At 44.7% G+C, this 19,744-nt stretch overlaps 1 protein-coding gene across 1 annotated transcript in view; it reads left to right on the top strand.

The window, feature by feature from the left end:
- Positions 1-18,662, top strand: part of LOC112564403 — a 34,939-nt gene extending 16,277 nt beyond the window's left edge. The window contains 3 exon segments of the mRNA XM_025239188.1: positions 12,473-12,733; positions 14,445-14,633; positions 14,636-18,662. Coding sequence (XP_025094973.1) covers positions 12,473-12,733; positions 14,445-14,633; positions 14,636-15,027 — 842 coding nt within the window. The 3' untranslated portion in view covers positions 15,028-18,662.
- The last annotated feature ends 1,082 nt before the right edge of the window (positions 18,663-19,744 follow it).

Below are 19,744 nucleotides of genomic sequence, written 5' to 3'. Positions count from 1 at the left end.
CGAATCACTACGTCTCTACCATCACCACCATTGACACGACTACCACCACCCACACCCACAACCCCTTTGACTTTCGCGAACTCAAGCAGGCCATCCGTCTCGGTCCTCCCAACCTTCCACCATCCCCTCCCTCCATCGTCCTGCACCCTGAGGACCGGCTTGACAGAGCCTTTTGCTCAGCTGTAGGCAAGGCATTCACTAGGGTCCCAGCCTTGTTTGAACGAAACGTATCGGGTTCTAGTTTTTCGGCCTCGAAAGAGTTGTCTCGCTTTCCACTCCTTTTGTGCTACCTTCAGGGACCTTCTTATACCACAAGCAGCACTTTGTGGTGGAGGCTGAGGCTGGGTGGGTGTTGGAGAAAGTAAAAAAAAGACGGAGGAAAAAATCATACAACACTGGTTGAATAACCACATGATTTCCTGTCTCCAGCGATTGTTTCGTGTTTTGTCGTATAACAAACTTTTTTTTATTATCCAATAATTTTGTTGATGTCTTGAGCAAGAATCAGTTTTGTCGTACGTTAATCAGAAGTGTGTGTGTGTATATATTATTTAACATAACTGTCATCTTGTGGATGTTAGTCATCAAAGCAACTTGTTCTTCCGACAAGCATTTCCGCTCTGCTCGCTTCAGGAGGGAAAGAGGATGGCCACGAGGACTTGTTAGACAGGCGTTGAAACGTAGATGATTCACTGCTTGAGTTACATACGGATCGCCCCCCTCTCCTCTCCTCCCAAACCCGTTGAACACGATTGCACGAAGACATGCTGTTCTCACACCACCCCCACCTAGCCCCGGGGGCACCCGGCAACTCGCCGCACCACGCCCGCCATCCGACCAGGCGACACGCTGCCGTGTCCGGGCCAATCAAGCGTGACCGAATTTCCATACTGACGTTGGACGCAGCAGGAGTTAAATGTCTCGCCCGACTGCGGGACGAACCCCACGCCGCTGGCGCCGCCAAGCGGACAGTTCATCTACAGACGTAAAACGGCAGTTCAAACAAAGCAGCTCCATCTGACGCCAGAAAGCCATCATGACAAAATCCGACACGGAGGCTGGACACGAGGACGAGACTATAAACATGCCACGTGAGGTCAAGCATAACGGGCCGCACGTTCTTTGTGTTTGTTTGTGTGTGTGAGTGTGTGTGTGTGTGTGTGTGTGTGTGTGTGTGTGTGTGTTACAGAGCTTACAATAATGACACTGCTCAGGTGCCATTGATTCACTTGTCGATGGCGCCACCATTTGTCGCATTTGCTGTCGGTGAAGGTGCAAACTTCTGATTTAGTAATGTTCCCTGTACACAGATACCTGACATTTGTTTATTTGTTTGGTTGGGTGGTTTGAGCCTGTTCAGATCCGAAATATCGACCTGAACACATCGCAGACTGGGGCGTGCGTTGTGATATTTAAAGACATACCCTGATGGGTGCCTTTGTCAACTTTGTTCAGAAATCTAAAGGTATTATTATTCTTTGTTTTGCTTTTTTGCTTTTTTGGCCTAGTGGTTTGATGACTGGTCTTGAAGAACAAACAAGGATCAACGCTTAGTGAAAATCGGTCATTGACAACATGGCATGTTATGTAACAGTAAGCTGTGACATCTCACGGGAAGGAGGTTCTTTGCTTGCGTGGGTGGTGCAGGTAGTTATTATTTATTTATTTTTCGATTGCCATTTCAGTTCTCATAACCATTAAAGGAATGGCTTTGCTCTTGCACTGGTAGTTTCCACTCTACTGTGTCACCGAGAACCTTTCATTCCCTCCTCCCCTTCATCGTTTTCCGAACCTTTTTTGAAAAAATAAGTATAGCGCAGAATTTCTTTTCATCTCATGCGAGCTCAGATCCATCATTGTCGTTGAGATGAGTGATACCCAGCTGGGATGAATGCTTTTTGTAAGTGCACAATAAAGGACTTCGCGCTTCATCCTGAATTTTTAAAACAAAAATTATTGTTCATCGGTGGACAACATGCAGGAGCTGTCAACCAGAACAAAGAAAATACATAACTCTTAAACGGCTTGCATTCTCACCTGACGGTTGGAAAACAAACATAAACGCTTCTCTGCCTTTTCGTGATGGACCTCGCAAGGTGTAGCTTTCTCGCTCCTTCCCTCCTTTCGAACACGGTTTAACCATTATAGGGAGGAAGAGAATTGGGGTTATATATTGGACTCCACTATCTCTGTCTTGTCCCTGCGTCAAGGAGACAGGTGCGAAATCTTGCCTGTCAGGGGTCGACACTCCTCTTGTCCGTGCCATGGCCACCGAACGGTTTGGGTAATAACTGCCGATGAAATTTCACCTGCAGTGTTTATGTTTTTGCACTGGCGCCCTGCGAGTTGCGAGTGGGTCCGAAGTATTTTCCTCCCTTCAACAAACTTTTTATTGTTTGAGGAAGCATGATTGTGGTCGTGTTATTATGCAGGCACTGAATTTGTCATACTTAATTACGCAAACCAACAAACAAAATAAAAAGAGATAGCTTGGGATGAATAAAGGATGTCTTATGAAAGAAGAAAAATAAACTTTATTTGCGTCTGCTCCTCCTTGTGTGGACAATGAGCGCGTGAGCTGTCTCCACCCTTTCAGAGTTCAACTCTGACTACCCTTTGCCTCACCAACCCCGCCTCCAAAAATTGTGGCAGCACGGATTTCCCAGAAAGTCCCATAGTTATGGATCAAATACCCTCTTTATGTCGCCAGCTTGTAGTCCTTTTGCCAAACGTGTGTTAGATGGTGAATGTATTTGCATCATAGAGATACACAGAGAAGAAGGAAAGCAGGAGTTGCAATCAGGTTTCAGTCAGGACACTGAGTTGTTTCTTGGAGGATCTGTAAGTCATCTGTAACTCGCAGTATTCTGCCATGGTACCGTAAATTTCGGTCTATTAAAAGCACCTGTATATAAACCGAACTCACTATATTTTTTAAATCTTTGCTTTTTTCACAAATAAGCCGCACTGGTTTGTAAATAAATATATACACAAATATATATACAACTTGCTGCATCGTAGGCATTTCGTCTCGCAGCCCCGCCTTTCCCTGAAATCCCGCAGTTTGTCATCCACGTCATCGATGTACACCGGCAAGAGAGCAAGATAAGAGCCAGGCTGTCTCCTGCTGACGTCACGTGTGTGTGTGTGCTGCGCTCTCCTATCGGCACTAGAGAGGCTGCTGGGAAGGGAGACGACTCTCTTACCTTGCTTGCCGTGCAGATGGCGATGCGGAGAGACGTGATGGCAGGTGCATGTAGGATGGCTTCTATTCTAAAATCCAATTTTCTTGGTACATCACCGGCTAATTCCTCAGAGATTGTGTCGACTGATACAGTGGGAAAGGGGGCTGGGTGTGGGGCAGCCCTAATGTAGATTGTTGCCCCTGATACAGCGAGAAAGCGGCATAGAAAAATTTGTTTTGAGAGAAGGCAGAAGTAGGAGTCGGGTGTGTATGTGTGTGAAGTAGGTATAACTTGCTTTCCTAGCTTGCTCATTGAAAAAGATATTCTCTTTTTCTCTCTCTCTCACCCTTCTTCCCATTTCTTCTTCTCCCTCACTCTCTTACACATTCGATTAATGATCGAAAAGACGTAGGAAGAAAAATACTTGCTCTGCATATTTTTGGATAACCCTGTTCTATAAAAAGAAAGATTGAAAAAATTTGGAAAGTTGACGCATTTAACCATTAGTTCGCCACGTGAATCGGCGCCAAGCAGTTTTGAGATGGTCAGGAGCAGCCTCCGCCACAGTCTGCGGACACACAGCAAAGGGAGGTAATGAAGCTAACTTGGGGCGATAACGTCCCTTAGTTTTCAGTCGATAAGCTAGAAATTTGTTGAATCGCTTGCGTATTACCAACGACATGGCCGACACTGCAGTTGCCATTCTTGCCATTCTCTTGCTCCCAGACTGATTTGGCGGCAGAGTGGTCTCCCCAGACGAGATCCTGCTGATGTCCTCTTGTTCCCCATTCTGCTGTTTTTACTTCGTGAACTTTACGCAGGAAGAGCGAAGCCTTTGAAAGGAGAGTTTAAGTTGATTCGGTACAGAGTTTTGAACGATTCTGTTTGTATATAAAAAGATTAAAAGACAAAAAGAGAGCATCTATAGATGCGTACTGACACTTGTGTTTACAAACTTAATGTATACACACGTGTTTACAAACATATACATGCCGCATAGTGTGACTGAATGAATTTATTGGCAAATAATTACTTGAATTACATCTTGTAGCATATAACAGGATAGTTCATGGCAGTTTTTTCAAGACAGGTTGTCATAATTGGGCAACACTTGCCAACAAGTGAGTAATACAACCGATGGACAAACCTTAGTTACACACAGTTGAAAAATACGACAGAAGGGAGGAACACTGTAATATCACAAACGGGTAGACGTTTGTAGCCATCTTCATTAAGAACAAACTTTTCTAGCCCCGCTGAGCAATACAACAGAATGACAAACCCGTCTCCCCATCTGACGAAGTCTAGCGCGCACTGACTCCCAGCAATAGCCTCCGTGGTTTTCTTCCCGCTGCCAACCTTGCAACTCTCCTTACCGGATGTTGTTAGCGTTAAAAGCAGTCTTTAAATCATCAGCTCTCATTTTTTTTCACACACTCTCTCTCTTATCCACGGACATGCATCACTCTTTCTCACGCACGCGCGCACACACACACAAGTTTTGATCAGACATACAGGAGCATTGGTGAACGTGTGTAACCATTTCTTCCTCCCATGAACCGCCAGCGCATCCGCCATTTGTGATGATATGGCGGCGTTCAGGGTTGGTGAGGACTAAATCGCGAATGCTGCTGTGGTGTTTGCCCTGCCTATGACTTCTCTCCCTTTCTCCGTCTTTTGGAAGATGCGTTTGGTCGCACTGAGATGCGAACGGTTATCACAGCCAGCGAGAATCAGCGAGGGACGAGACGACTGAGAAGGTGGGTTCCACACAATTAACAGGCACATGAGAAAATCTAAAATGTGATCAAGACAAGTGTTGTAATGCTGACGACTTGCCTGTCGCCGAGAGACTGTTGTTCATCACGAGCTCAGAAATGTAGGTTTGTCATGACGTCATGGGCAAAGCTGGTGCGCGTGCGCACGTTTCTGTAAGGGAATTCGGTTACAGTTTGTTTTTGTTTGTTTTCGAGTTAACGGCGGAAGCAGTTATCCTTTGTCCTGCGATCACCCGCCAGGTGTCGCCAACGTGCGGACCGCTAGCATCGTTGGTGCTGCTGACGAACGAGGCGTCAGCTAAAAGCATTGCGTGCTATCAACGCTGAACCGAAATTCGCGCTTTGGTACGAAGAGGTTTGCCGAAAATACGAGAAATCCAATCGGCCGAGTTTTTTTTTTTTTTTTCAGTGTCTGTCTTGTTGGCTTTTAGGCAGTAGATACCTTCTCCATGTGTTTTGGTACACAACGCGCGCGCGAGAGAGATTTTCAGTGGTTTTGTTGGCTCGTGTATCTTCGATTGTGTAGCAGGCGTTTGTATGCATGTACATGTGGGTGAAATAACCAGGGATCTACATATTTCATTTCTCTCCCCCAGTCAACAATCGTATTTTAATCTGTATTCACATTTTCATTCCGTTGCATTTTCCGACGGGAGAAAAAAAAACAGGAGGACATCACTGATAAGAGGACCTGTGTTTTAACAATGTGTTTTTACTGTAAAAACAAATTTTCCTTCTTTTCCCCCAAAAATAATTTTTCTTGTTAACAGAGGAAGATCTAGCCCCTTTTTCACTCGTTGTTTGTTCTTTCATTCACTTGCTGTGTCATATTTCGATGTCAAACTAATTACACATTTTCATTTGGAAACTTCCCCCATGTTTCAAATGTTGGAGTTATCGTCTTTTTCCCTCATCCCGCCCTCTTCCCTCCCACCGCCGTCACGGTGCTGCTCCACACGCCCAGAATGACTTGTCACAATGACACATCTGCTTTCTGTTCGTGAGTAGCTCTCAGGCCTTGGGGACCCGGCACACTATTTTCGCTCAGGTCTTGTCACAGAAGTGACCGCGCCACTAGGGACAACCATGAATCATCGCTCTCTGTGGCTATTGCAGGATGCAACATGGCGTCCTCCTGTTTCTCTCTGATCCTTGCTTCCTGCGAACTGTAGGCGGCTTCCTCGGATCTGTGGTTTCACAGACAGCACCCTCTGGCGTCCATTACTGTCACCAGGTCACTGGTGGGATCATATTCAACCTAATGAACATGCAATGGATTTTTTTTCTCGGGTCTTTGTCTCCTGTAATCATGCACATTCGACATTTGCACATGTCCGCGGTGAGAACGGCTCCGGTGATTTTTGTATGGGGTTAAACCCCTGCAGTCTTTCTGTGTCCCAATTATTTTTGACTTGGTTGCCACAGGGAACTTGAAGCCTTTTAGCCAAGTACTGCATCATACTGAACCGAAAGTTCTGGAATTTTGTGCAAGGGGTGCACGGTACACCACATCCGTTCTCGAATGAATGTCACATCTGTATCAGTGGAAGTACAGTATATCTCAAGAACAAGAGAAATTTTCGAAGCAGATTGCATGATCAGACCAGCGCCTGCAAACGCTTATTTGGAATCCCAAGCTTCCATTTCGTCGATGAAGTTTTGACAAGAACACGAACCAATCCGGAAACTGCACAGATTCCCAAACGGCTTGCAATTGAAGTCCTGTCAGGCATGGTGGCGGCGAGGACCCGAGGGAGCAGGAAGGTCGGACACTGCGGAGACGTTTAGCAATATTTGCGCCCATCATCACCAGCCCCCTTATCGATCCGGGCATTCACTACTGCGACTTCTTTCCCTTTGCTCCTGGCTTCCTTCCCCTGCTGTCCTTCCAGTCTCCAGACCATTTCCACCCTCCTTCACTCGCCCCACCCCTCTTCTCCAGCGGACACGTGTCCTGATGCTGGCTGCGACATTTTTTTTTTAATTTTTGAATGGGGGAGTGGCTATAGCGTGGAGGGGAAATGAGCGTTTCCTAGTTTTTTTTTTCTTTCTCTCTCTCTGTCTGATGACATGCGTTTGACGACCATCTTGAGGTACGTTGTAATTCCTGGTTGATGTCTTAATTATGGAATTGTTGCAGTCTTCTTCGTCTCCAGATCAGTAAAATAGCGCTGCCATTTGCACAAACACTTTTATGTGTTTATTGTTCTGCCTGGGTATCATTTCTTTTTTTACCCCTGGCCCTAATCAGACTAGAAATAATCTCCAAATCTTGTTCAGAAGCCAACAAAACTTAACGCTGTTAATCGTTACAATAATTGTTTATGAATATATTGCCATCTATAATTATAACTTGTTAACTTATTGTAGTTGGCAGGATCCACTGCCTTACCTCTGTAGTCTTATTGAGTCATTTATCCTCATTATTCATGAACAATTATTAAAATTTGCTGGATTTCTGGCCAATGAACTGATCAAAGAATTTCCATGAACTATTGAAATGAGGGTAATTCATCTCAACAATTTTAAGTTACCTCAGGGCTGGTAGACAGTTGTGATAATATCTTTTTCCTTGTTGAGTCAGATAATATTTTCATATGAACATCGTTCACAGTACTATGTAATCTTTCTCGTATTGTGTGATATTTTGCATTCACTTTCTTGCGCCGTTGCATGTTGAAACTGCCACAACAGTAGGACCAGGTAGCCTTAAGGACACAATAATAATAGTGAATATTGCCCTAACTTTCATCTAGCAAAACTTCTTCCAGATCCTTGACTCTTGCTTAATGACCTATAGACTTTCCAGCAGAAAATTCTGCCATAATTCTATCAAAATTTTCCCAATAAGTCATCGTGAAGAACTGGAACGTATTTTAAAGGCCGAGAATCAACCTACAAAGCAAGGAGGACAACCGGAAACTGTCTTCAAGATTTTCAACGGCTGCCTTCACCTCAACATCGTTGACTATTCGCGGTCACGGGGTCACGAAAGCCCTTTATAGGAACTGGGAAGAGAAGAAGCGATGGCTGTGTTTGGATTAGGTGATTGGAGAAGTGACGGGAGACGGTGTTGCGCCGCCTGAAGCGTCGTTGCTGTTTACCGTTATTCTTTCACCAGAACAACAAGTGGAGACCTCTCCCCAGGACAGCAATTCCCTCATCTTGATCAACGTGAGCCGCTGGGCCACTTGAGGCGCCCTGCTCTCTTCCCGCCTTTTGTTCTTCATTTCATTTGTGTACTCTTTGGCTAAACTCGGGGTTAGGTTTCTTGCACAACTGATGCACCTGCACTACATCGCCCCCTTCCTTCGCGAGTCCTTCACTTTTCAGAGGTCAGGTAGTGCAGCAGATCGAGTGTCGATAAAAAAAAAAAAAAGAAGTGTGATGCTATCTGAAACTGAGGGAGGGGAAGCGTGGGGGACTTGGTGGTGTGGGGTGGGGTTCACAGTTTCGTGTTTTCAGAAAGGAACTTTTCACAAACCGCGAATATTCTCAGGCATTGATTATGTTGGGGAAACTTCATTGCTAGAAAAATCTCACTCTTTGTGTGTGTGAGAGAGAGAGAGCTCTTGCGGCATATCAAAGGTATCACCGGGGAGCTGCGGTAAAATTTATGAACTTAAACGCAGTAGCAAATTAAATATTCATTATTTGCATTTTGAAACATCATTACTGGTTAAAGAAAGTCGTCCACAAGTGTGGCAGCCAGTTCTTTGATGTTCCACGTGCTGGAGCTGCTCATCGCTGAAAAGGTTACAAAAATCATCAGCTAGAGGTTTCCAGGACTTGGCTGCACCGTTGCACCATGGAGGTCGTCTGGAATCGATTCCAGCCTCCAGGGTGCTGTCTGGGTTTTATTCAGGCTGTCACCAGGGTGGCGGCTTGTCGCGGGATTGCTGGAGCGGTTTGGAGACAACATCTACGATAAGAGTTAAATAACAGGCGACATCCACGGCAGAACCAGAAGCTTGCTCTCCTGCTTGTGATGGTCATCTTTGCTCAAACTAACATGTAGTTAACAACTCTGTAATAAATGCCTTTGTTTAAAGACGGTGATGATAACGAAATTGGGATAAGGGATGACGGTGCTAAGGATGTCGGGGGATTTGTTGAGCGGCAGTGTAACGGTCACAACACTCGTTTGTCATCATTGCAGTGAGAGGCTTCGAGTTCATACCCGTCTCGGGACGCTCTTTATATGTGACACATGTTCGTTAGGCGGGCTGTTGGGTTTTTTTTTTCAGGTTACTCCGGTTTCTCCCACCCACCTCCCTCTGTTCATAATGCAAAATCGCCTCTAGGTGGAAGCACTTCCCTTCACCCGAATAAAAACAAACCCATCACAGATTAGAAGTGCTGCCAGGCAGTATGTCGGAGGGCAGCGGGGCAGTAGTGGCTGTGCAGTGAGTGCCCGGGCAGAAGGATGGAGGAACGTGAAGAAGCGTCACGAAGACCGCTGTTTGAACAGCCCCTACCCCCAACCCACCCCATAAAAGCAGGAGATGAGAGAGCAACTGCGGTGGCATGGCGAGAGGCTAAATCAGTGCGAATGAGCGGGTCGTGGAAGCGAAAATGGAACTAGCATGAAAAGAAGGGGAGGAAAAAAATCCACCCTGGGTCTTCCATTAAGTGTTGCTTAGAGCAAGTGTTTATTCACATAATGCGTGATTGATCTTTGCATAATTTACATGAAAAAGCGAGTCAGGAGAACAAACATTGTGATCTCGCAAATCAAAAGGAAAGCCATTTCCACCCATTTCCTGCTGAACCCAAAATTTTTTTTTTGTGAGGAGAGGGAGGAGGAGGAGGGAACACGTGTTTGACCTGCTGACAGCGCGCGAGTGAGGGAAGAGCACCGGGACTTTAATAATATTTACCGGGCTGCCATTAAGATTTGATCTCAGGTTAGTAAAGCTGGGCCCGGGCCTGGCCGATCGTATGGCGGGCTACAGACCGTGTGTTTGTTTTTCTACAAGATGAGCTGCGCAGCAGACTCCCAAACGGAGGATTAGCAGCGCCATCTAATCCTAGATGACGGAGCGGGCAGGAGGAGAAACCTCCCCTGGAAATGTACCTAGCTTTTTCTGATCAAGATCTGATCGTCATCCCCCCTTTCCACTATATCGTCTGCTCTGACATTTTTGCAGACAGAGAGGTTCAAAGGAATTTGTGTGAGCGCTTGAAGGGCGTTACTCATCGGAAGAATAGGTAAACTCACAAGAAATGCAGACAAATGGAGAGAGACTAGACAAGCTAGCCGATGCCATCCAGAATTTAAATATATAATTGTTCAGATTTGCTGTTTTGTTTAGTTTTAATTTTGCTTGCTTTTTTTTCGTTGAAAAGATGTGTTCTTTACTCTCTCCATCTTGTCTGCTTGATTGCTCGCTCTTACATTCTTGGAGTGGCAGCATGTCGGTTCATGTAAATACTGACTCAAGCGAAAACAGTTTTTTATGGCACATGTCAGTATATATTTTTTTACATAATGATTTTTAAACATACTGCTGCTATTGTCATTGATGATAACTCCTACTGTCAGCACGAACACTGTGTTGCTGTTGTAATAAACTTTTCCCAGCAGCTGAGTGACCTTTCGATTCACTCAGAAATAGTTAAGTAACCTTAATTAATGCTTTTAAAGAGTGACAACCTGGTTTATTCTCACAGGAACACGTTCACTGTTCAAAAGCTTCAGAACAATTATTTTAATCAATTTTTTTTTAAATAAAAAAATCAGTTAAAATAAATGCTTATCGCTGATCATAATTATGAAGATTTCTTTTCTTCTTTATGCGTGAGAAGTGGTTAAGTCAATCAATACAGCAGCAAGTATTTATCTTGGATTCATATATGTAACTTTATAGGAGCCATGTGACTGGCATGACCTGTCCGAGTCGACTGTCTTATTACAGAAGACTATTGCTGGATCGGGTGGTATGGAGGGTGTGGTGGTCTGCGTGTTCGCTGTGAAAGGAGGAGGGGGAGGAACAAGGCTTATTGATTTCGTGGAAGCATCACAACGGCTAGCGAAGGAAAAACCTCTCTCGTGGGATGTTTACACAGAAAACCAATTGATTTGCCGAAAAATCTGTGGCCTCCGCCATTCTTTAAACGCAAGGATGCTAGAGGTCGAGAGTGTGTGTGTTGGGAGGGTTGGGGGCGGTGAGAGCGAGGAAGGAGAAGTGACTAGAAAACAATATTTCTAGCCGTACGATCAAGACGTGTGATTTCCATAAGACTATCAGACTTTGATTTAAACAAGACTCAGTAAATCGGCTAAACCCTCTCACACCATTCCATCGTTTTGGTGGTGTTTTTTTTTTCTTCCCCTTTTCGTTCTTCCTTTGGCGTGAGAAGGGTTAATGCCAGCCACACAAGTGCACATGGCTAGTTAAGATTCATGTGCACGTCGCATACAATTCGATCATTTCTGCAAGGAGGACTTCCATTTTCACCAGCCCAGTCTTGGAAAAAAATAGTGCGGGCACCATCCGGGTGGTGCGTCCAGCAGTAAACCTTGGTGACATGCTCTCTCCTCCGGCTCTTGTCGGGAGGCGAGAACTCATCATGATGCTCTCATTGCCGAGGCCGACCTGCCACTGCCCCAAAGTGTAATTTATTCAAGATACTTCGTGTTTACTTGTCTTCACGCATGTTTACATGTGTGTGCAGGATAAACGCAACATAAACACACATGATCAGCGCGTGTTTGTGATGTTCAACGCTTTGTTTACATATATTTACTACCCAAAATGCGTCAGTAGATGTGGCTAGTGTACTTGTTTACGCATTTACGTGCATGTTTCCTCTTTTGCCTAAAAGCTCGTTTTTATTCAAGTGTCTTCGTATTGGAGCATGAGGGGGAAAGACTTATCGAATCTCGTTTATCTTGTGGATTGCGAGTAGTCAGGCAATCTCGGTGTAAATATTTAAGCCCATCCATTAACATGACACGCTGACATCACATGACAGTTGATTCAAGGAAGGAAAAGAAATTATTTGATCCACAGATCTTTTGAAAGTTAAACAGATCAACATCTCTCTCTCTTCTACTCTTCTTCCGCTAGATATCTCTTTGTCTATAAAGCCGACGCTGTTTGAAAAACTTAGTTTTATAAATTAAAATAATTAAATAATAAATAATTAAAAAATTAGAAAAATCTAGGTAACAGAAAATTGTATATATCAGACCATTGGAATATTGCTTTAATAATATTTTTTCATTTACATGCATATTCGTGGGATTGTTGTTTTTGACTTTTCTAGCATGGAAGCGATGAAATATTTTCTTTCAGAGCTGTAGTCCGTATCTTACTTAACATTGTGTGTGTATAATATATATTATGCACATTGTTCAGTGGGCGAGCGAGAATTTTTCTTTAACTTCTGCCTGCTCCAGCAGAGTAAAAAAAAAAAAAATTAAACTCCCATCTTTTTTATCTTGATTCTTTTGGATTTGGGAAATAAGAACTTGACCATCTTGGTTTTGTTGTGTTTTTGCAGGGGCCATAAAATGCGACTGCAGCACGGAGGAATGTCGCGCCGAGGACCGGCCGCACTGCCTGGGGGCTCACGCGTGCTACTCGCAGTTCTACATGGGCAAGCTGGAGCGAGGCTGCATCGATGAAAGCTCGTCGCTGCTGTGCGAGAACCGGAAACCGTCCAAGGGCCACATCTACGACTGGCCGTCGCTCTTCTGCTGCAGCGACCGCGACTTCTGCAACCGCGACGTCGTGCCCACCTTTCCCACCGCGCCGGACGCAGGTGCGTGCAAGGGAGAAAATGATGACGTAAAGTGACGGTCGCTGACGCAAAAAAACGTGACGTGAGCACGACGATGACATAAAGCGACGGTCGCTGACGCAAAAAAAAGGTGACGTGAGCGCGACGATGACGTCAATAGATATGACGTGTGAGCGTGGGGTTGCACAGTGAGGCAGACTGGGACTGTCACTTCCTGTTGTTTTGTTTTTGTTTACTGACCAGACATGTCTCACATTGGTTTCCCAATAAACCCCTTAAATAAACTGTTTATTTAGCTTCATTCCTGTGTGCAGAACGAAATATATTCAATGCATATGCCTTCCCGACGCCCTCTCTTCCCTACCATCATACCATGGGCTCCTGCATAATCTACGTAAGAATCATTGCGCCATGCGGGTGGGTGGGGTGGGATTTCGGGGGATTGAAGGGGTTGCAGAGCGCAGTGGAGGAGAGTTTGTGGGGCGTGTCAGACGGCGACCCCTCGGATTGAGGATCAAAGCCAGCCCGGGCCCATCTTCTCTGGCAAGCCCACCTTTGATGCCGGCGCCGCACTCGTTTCCTGGATACCGTCCCCCGAGCTTAACGACGACCTGTCACAGTTTATTATCACAATATGTCAGTAATTATATTTGCCATCGGAGAAGGGGGTGAGATGGGGGACCTCCCCTCTCTGGTCAGTGGAGTGCAGTTTTGGCAATAAACGCCTCTGCAGCGCGACGACAGTAAAACCGTTGCGGATAGTTTGAGTGTTTGGGTGGGGTGGGAGTTGAGGGATAGGAAAAGTTGTGGGGGTAGAGGGCTAGAGACTTCGGGGGTTGAGAAGAAGGAAAGTGGGTGTGCGACGTATCATTCTGCTGCATGCATTTGTGACAGTAACGTTTATTGTCTTCGTCATCAGTCTCGCGCTCTCACGGCCAAATGTTTTCAGCGCGAGAGCTGTCGTGTTCCTGCCTTCCCGCCGCTTTTGATCTCAAGAGGCTTGAAGTGTTTGTAGGGACTAACCCCGTGGGCCAGATGACTGGGCTCCTGGAGCGTCTGAACTCCAGAGTTATTATGGCATCTGGTAACACTTACGAAGTCAAAGCATGAATCATGAGGATTCTTCTCCTCCCCTCCCCACTATACCTCCACACTCATACATTACCATTCTTCGTATTATACAGGCAAGACATTGTTCTGACTTCTTTAGAAACATGTGGAAACCGAGCTTGAGAAAGTCGCCACAGCAAGAGACTGTTGAGGTGGATTCAAACAGGACAATACTTTCTTCTACCAAAAACACAAACAGAAAGGACTGTGAAAGTGGTTTTGTCGATTCTGTTTCGTTTATTTATTTTTTTTTTATGGGAGAGACTACTCGGTTAAAAAAAAAACTTCATGGACGGCCGTCATTACATAACCAAGTCACAGCCAATGTGACAGCTGGAGCATATTTTAATTTTAATTTTAATTAGGCACATCCATAGTCGTCCATGCTCAAACCTAGCGTTGAAGTTGCTCGTTCAGATTTTGAGATTTAGCTCTTAAGTCCTGAACTCAATCATATAATATAATTTTGCACAGGGGTCAATGTTTTTCAATAAAATTTATTTGTGTGTAGCATTACCCCTATGTAAAAATAGACTGACAGTTTTCCTCATTTTTATTATTATAATATATGGAATATTTAATGACATAAGTTTTAATCCCTCATTATTATTTTTTTTATCAGAAGAGGAATCCGACACACCGAACCCGGATTCTCCAGTTGTCATTGGCAACCAGCCTCCGACGCCAGTGAAGTGTCAAAGCGGGCAGCAGGACGGGCTGGACTCCGGCACCCAGAGGACCAGCCCTCGTTCCGGCGGCGTCATCAACCCCATCTACATCGCCGTGCCGGTGGCCGGTGTGTGCGTGCTGCTGGCCTCATCATCTTCGCCATGTACCTCCTGCGCCGCCGCAACGGTCACTACGACAGCTACCACCACTACCACGAGCATCTGCCCACCCTCGGCCATGGTCTCAAGCAGGGCGGCGGCGGCGGGGTGGGACTCGCCGTCAATGGGGTAGCAAGCAGTGGTGGTAGTGGTAGTAGTGGAAATGGGAGTGGTGGTAGTGGTGGTGGTAACGGAGGAGGAGGAGGTGGAGGTTGTGGAGGAATCAGCAGCGGGGGACTGCCCTATTTCCACCATCACCATCATTGTGACTGCGTGTGTAAGAAGACTTTGCCGCCTTGCAGTGGAAAGGTGAACAGGTGCACAGACAGTGAACGTTCTTCGTCCGGAAGCGAGACGAAATTTTTCCTCCAAGCGTAACCACCCTTCCCCTTCCACACACCCTTCAAATTCTTTAAGAGAGCAGCGCCCACGTGATCTTAAAAAAAAAGACATCACATAATAATATGTTGTGGCCACGCGCGTTTGCTCGAATCATAAACACTTGCACGTTCAACATGATTGATGAGGCTGATGTGAGGGATGAGTCAAGGTGACAGTCCTCCCTCACTAGCCGCTGAATATGCTCAACACGTGGGAGAGGTGAAGGATGTCTGTATACCTGAAGACGGAAACATTTATTTGTGAGGCTACTCGTGTGAAGCAGAATAAAGTCTGTCGCCCCACACAGCAGGAGCCTTTAGCTGGAGTAAACAATAAACAATGAGACCTCAATAATATTTGTGTCATGAAGCCAGGAGGCAGCACAATAATGGTCGGATGGGGGGTTTGGGGTCGACATTTTTATTTTCTCGGGATATTCCTGATCCCTTAGGCATCACAAAATCAAATCTTAATATTTGCCTGTTTGGACCAAAACAAATTGCAACTGAAATATAAAAGTTGAAGAGGTGGGCTGTAGAACTGTTGGCCACGAGCTGGCCCCCTGTTAGACTATGACATCAGATATTGCTACGGTCCAGCAGTAAGTATTCCTAGGACTTCATTGGCGTTCCTTACTGTGCATCATACAGAAAACTTCTCAAACGGGTTTGGCGATGTACACTATGGACATTATTGTCGCAGTGAAGCAGAATATGTACAGAGCAAAAACTATTCCTCCTGCCAGTGATAGGTTGCCCTGGCCAAACTCCTTATTTCACTTGCTTTTGATGTTACAGGAACAGTCTTTTTTTCAGGGGAAAAAGTTCGTGATATAGTGCATTTCATTTTAAACCAATGATTTTAAGCAGCTGATTAGCTGGGTTGGGGTGACAAATTTTTCAGGTCCAGGGCTGGGTGTACACCATGCCTCTACGCACGGGTTGGATGGCTAGTGCCTGGAAAAGTTAGCTAAAGCATTAATATTTTAGCTCCCAGTTAAATATTAGCCCTCCAGCCAGTGTTTAGCGGCGCGGAGTGCATCTAATCCCAGATTTCTAAAGCTGAGGCTCCACTGCCGCATCTCTGACACTACGGGATGATGAGGAGACAATAGGCTGCTCATGGGATTTGACAGGGGATTAGAACCTTGACTGGGCGCATTTTGCTGTGCAGTCGGCAATTTTTTTAAATAGAGTTTGTTTTATTTATTTTTTATTTGTTACGCTCTGTGACAAGCAGCGGCGACAGCATGACGCCCTCCGTGCGTGCCACGTGCCGGTTCGTGTCTCCTCTCTCCCCCCTGACCCCCACCAAACCACTCCCCACCAGGAACGCTGACGTCGCAGGGGCTGGGACGTGGGTGGAGGGCGGAGAGTTCAGCTGGGGACGCGCGTGCTGGAACTTGTCTGAAAAAGGGAGGGGGCTACCCCTCCCCTATTACCTCCTGTGATTGATTATGCAGTCCAGAAATTGCATTGACAGTTTGTGTGTGTGCGTGCGCGCGCGTGTTTGTTTAAGTATGTAAAGTAATTGAATACGTGGGTGTATGACAGATGCATGGTTTTCGGTGGTAACATTGCCACCTCCTACCCCACCCAACCCCACTCTTTTATGAATTTTTATTCAATATTTCAGTGTGGCGAACTGGAGAGGAAGGGAGGGAAGAGAGTTCTCTATAATGTCTCTTAGTGGTATTTAACGCAAACGTTGTTAACATAAATGAATATTCCAGCGAGAAAATATATTTGCATCATTGCTTTTTTTGGTTGTGTGTGTGTTTGTGTGCGCGCGTGCTTACATCCGTGTTGGTTTGAGAGACTGTAACTGCAATAAAAATTGTATTGTAAAAGACTTGTACAGATAAAACTAATTGTTGACAGAATGGCTGAAGACTTTTTGTGTGATCAAATTGCAATATGTGTAAATATTGAGTTTTGAATGTAAAGAAACTGCCATAGATTCTGTTTCTTATTTTCTGTACTTTATTATTGAGACATTTGCATATTTCAAGAATAATGCCTCCTGACATTTTCTTACCCCTCCGTAATCAAACACTTCTGTGCAGAATCTGATAGTGAACCGGTGATTAAAAACCCTGTTTGCGAACTTGACTTCTGGCATGAGCATGTGCAACATTTTAATCAACCTGAAATGCTTTGGGACAAACCAGTTTTTCGAGTGTTATGAAATGGTCTGAGATCGATGAAGCTAGAAATCAGAGAATGGAAAACTTTGGTTTCCCCCAAAAGAGGATCAATAAATTTTTTTTAGATTTCTTCTTCTTTAACTGTATGGTTAACTGGTGGTCAAGATGTCTGTTTGCGTTGAAACCAGTGTTGAAAATTTCAACTTGTCAACGCAGGAGCCGTGTGCTAAGCACTGTAGCTATTGAACTTGTCATAGTGGAACTCGACACTTGGAGCAAAGCATTTAGCTATTTAACTTCTCATACTAAAACACAACACGAAGTGAGAGTCCTGAACTGAGAAGTGTTCAATGATTCCGTCAGGGTTGTCCAAGATTTTCTGACATTCCCTCTTTCTCTGTGGTCCTCCCGATACACTGGCTGACAACGGATCACGTGCTCGCATCCCTGAGTTCAGTCGCAGTACCAACAAAAACGATTGGTCAGAGGTCGGAAGAAGGAAAAAATGATGATTTGATGCTTTGTGCTTTGCTTCAGGTCTCTTTGCTGTCGAGTGCCAAAACCTTAAATACACAAACCACCTTTCTTTTCTGTGTACATCTTTTAGTAGTCAGAATTTTAGAGCTTTTGCAATGACATCGACTGCAAAATCTGACTCGGTTATAAAGAAGTAGTCCATCTAAAACTGCCAAAACTTGTAATTTATACAATTGTAGGACCGTAAGCCATGGTTGCTAAGCATTCAGAACACGTGACATGCTAACCCGAAACATCTCGAGAGGCTTTTGCGTTTTGATGAAAGGTCAAATAATGGAGCCTTTCTCTAGGTTACTGAGCAAAGTTTTATCTGAATTTGTATTTAAAAATAAATTAATGTTTATATGAGTAAAGTGGCCGGGGCAAAAATTTCTTTAAAAATAATCCTAGTGCATGATTTACATCCATTTGAACAAAAAGATGTTAAGTTAATTAAGTTTACAGGAAGGACTATCGCAAAAATTTTTTTAAAAAAAACACTCTATCTTTCCATCACCTTTAAAGCTGTCAGGTAATTTAACACGATTTAATTCAAGGATTCGCGATGCTTTGTCCACGACAAGTAAATAAAGATTACAAAATGTAACTTTTATTTCCAGCAGTTCGTGGTAAAAACATGCGTTTGTTTGCGATACATTTTTGTTAATTAATTGTGGGATAACGATGTCAATCGTGGGTTCTATCTGTGCGGGGGAACAAGAGACCAGCAGGTAGCACCAATACTGTCTGATGAAGTCGCTTGTCAGTAATTGACTCGATTGACATCTGCTTTTCTCCTCCATTTCAGCCCCAGTCTCTTTGCTTCCCTCAATATTTCACAGTGATCTTTCCCGCCTCTCGCCCCCTTTGCACTTCTTGCTTCTCTCGCAGCTTCCTCTCAGACCACCCGCAGATGGCGTCGGCAGAAAATTATTCAACACCCACCCCACCTTCCCCAAGTCCAAAAAAATTCTGGGGGTTTGTCCGGCAGATGGGATTAAAAAGATGTAAATCTCTGTTGTTTATTCGTTTAATGCGTGCAGGAAATTGAATCGGGAAGTAAGCTGTCCGCATGGCTTCCGTTTGGAAAAAGCAGATGTGTGCCTCGAGATCTGGTTTTACACCTCCCATCCCCTCTTCGTTACCCGGGGGGAAGAAGGGGGATTCCTGAGTGTTCTCGGTTCTCGCTGTCCACGTCTGTGAAATTTTCAAGCTCAGTGATATGGCGGGTGGAGAGAGCTGACAAAGGCAAAAGCAAAGAAAGATTTTGTTTGATCGTGGTTCTTAACAGCCAGGACTTGTATTCATGGACATCGGGTAAAATTGACTTAACTTGAGCAGGGAATGGCCGATAGATAAACTAACTCCCGAGTCATGAGCCACTGAAGAGATGAAGTTACCTAACCGACCTGCATGGCAGGAATTCTCGAGGAAGGGTATCACTGCGCATGCGTTACTGAACCAGATGGTGAGGCATAAAATTTACATCTAAAACGAGAAACGAAAAGTTCTAAAAGCAACCAAGAAGCTACGCAAATTCAAATTTATTCAGTTTGACCAAACTATATTCCTCGAGCAAGTATTAGATGACAAAATATTTTACTTTCGTCAAGAAACAAGTGACTACAGAAAACAGAAAAGCACAATGTCGATTACGATCAGTTTCATTTCTTAGTGGTCTGCTACTCTTAGATTATAAATTCGGTGAAAACGGTAGTTATCGAACAGTTCTCTGCCATTTTATTTTTATACCATTATGTTTATCTACTTTACTTGTTAGGTCTAAAAAAAAAGCCAGTGGTCGCTTCCATTGAACTAAATTTTCATGATCCTTTGGTGGGATAAAGTTATCGGAAGGGGACACCTTCTATAAAATACCAGCTGGTAAAACGATTTGGAGAGGCCTACCCGAGCTCATGAATACAAGGTTTGAACTGCTTGCCTACCTACCTAACTCGGGTATGGGTACACGTGCTTCATGAGTACGAGCAGAAGCGATTGTCGCAGCAGCGTTCATACCCGTGTCATTCTTTATTTAAAATGTTTCTAAAG

This window comes from Pomacea canaliculata, linkage group LG5 (assembly GCF_003073045.1).
Source record: "Pomacea canaliculata isolate SZHN2017 linkage group LG5, ASM307304v1, whole genome shotgun sequence".
NCBI classification, from domain to species: Eukaryota; Metazoa; Mollusca; class Gastropoda; order Architaenioglossa; family Ampullariidae; genus Pomacea; species Pomacea canaliculata.
Note: the sequence above shows the minus strand (reverse complement) of the source record. Positions and strands in the feature narration are given on the sequence as shown.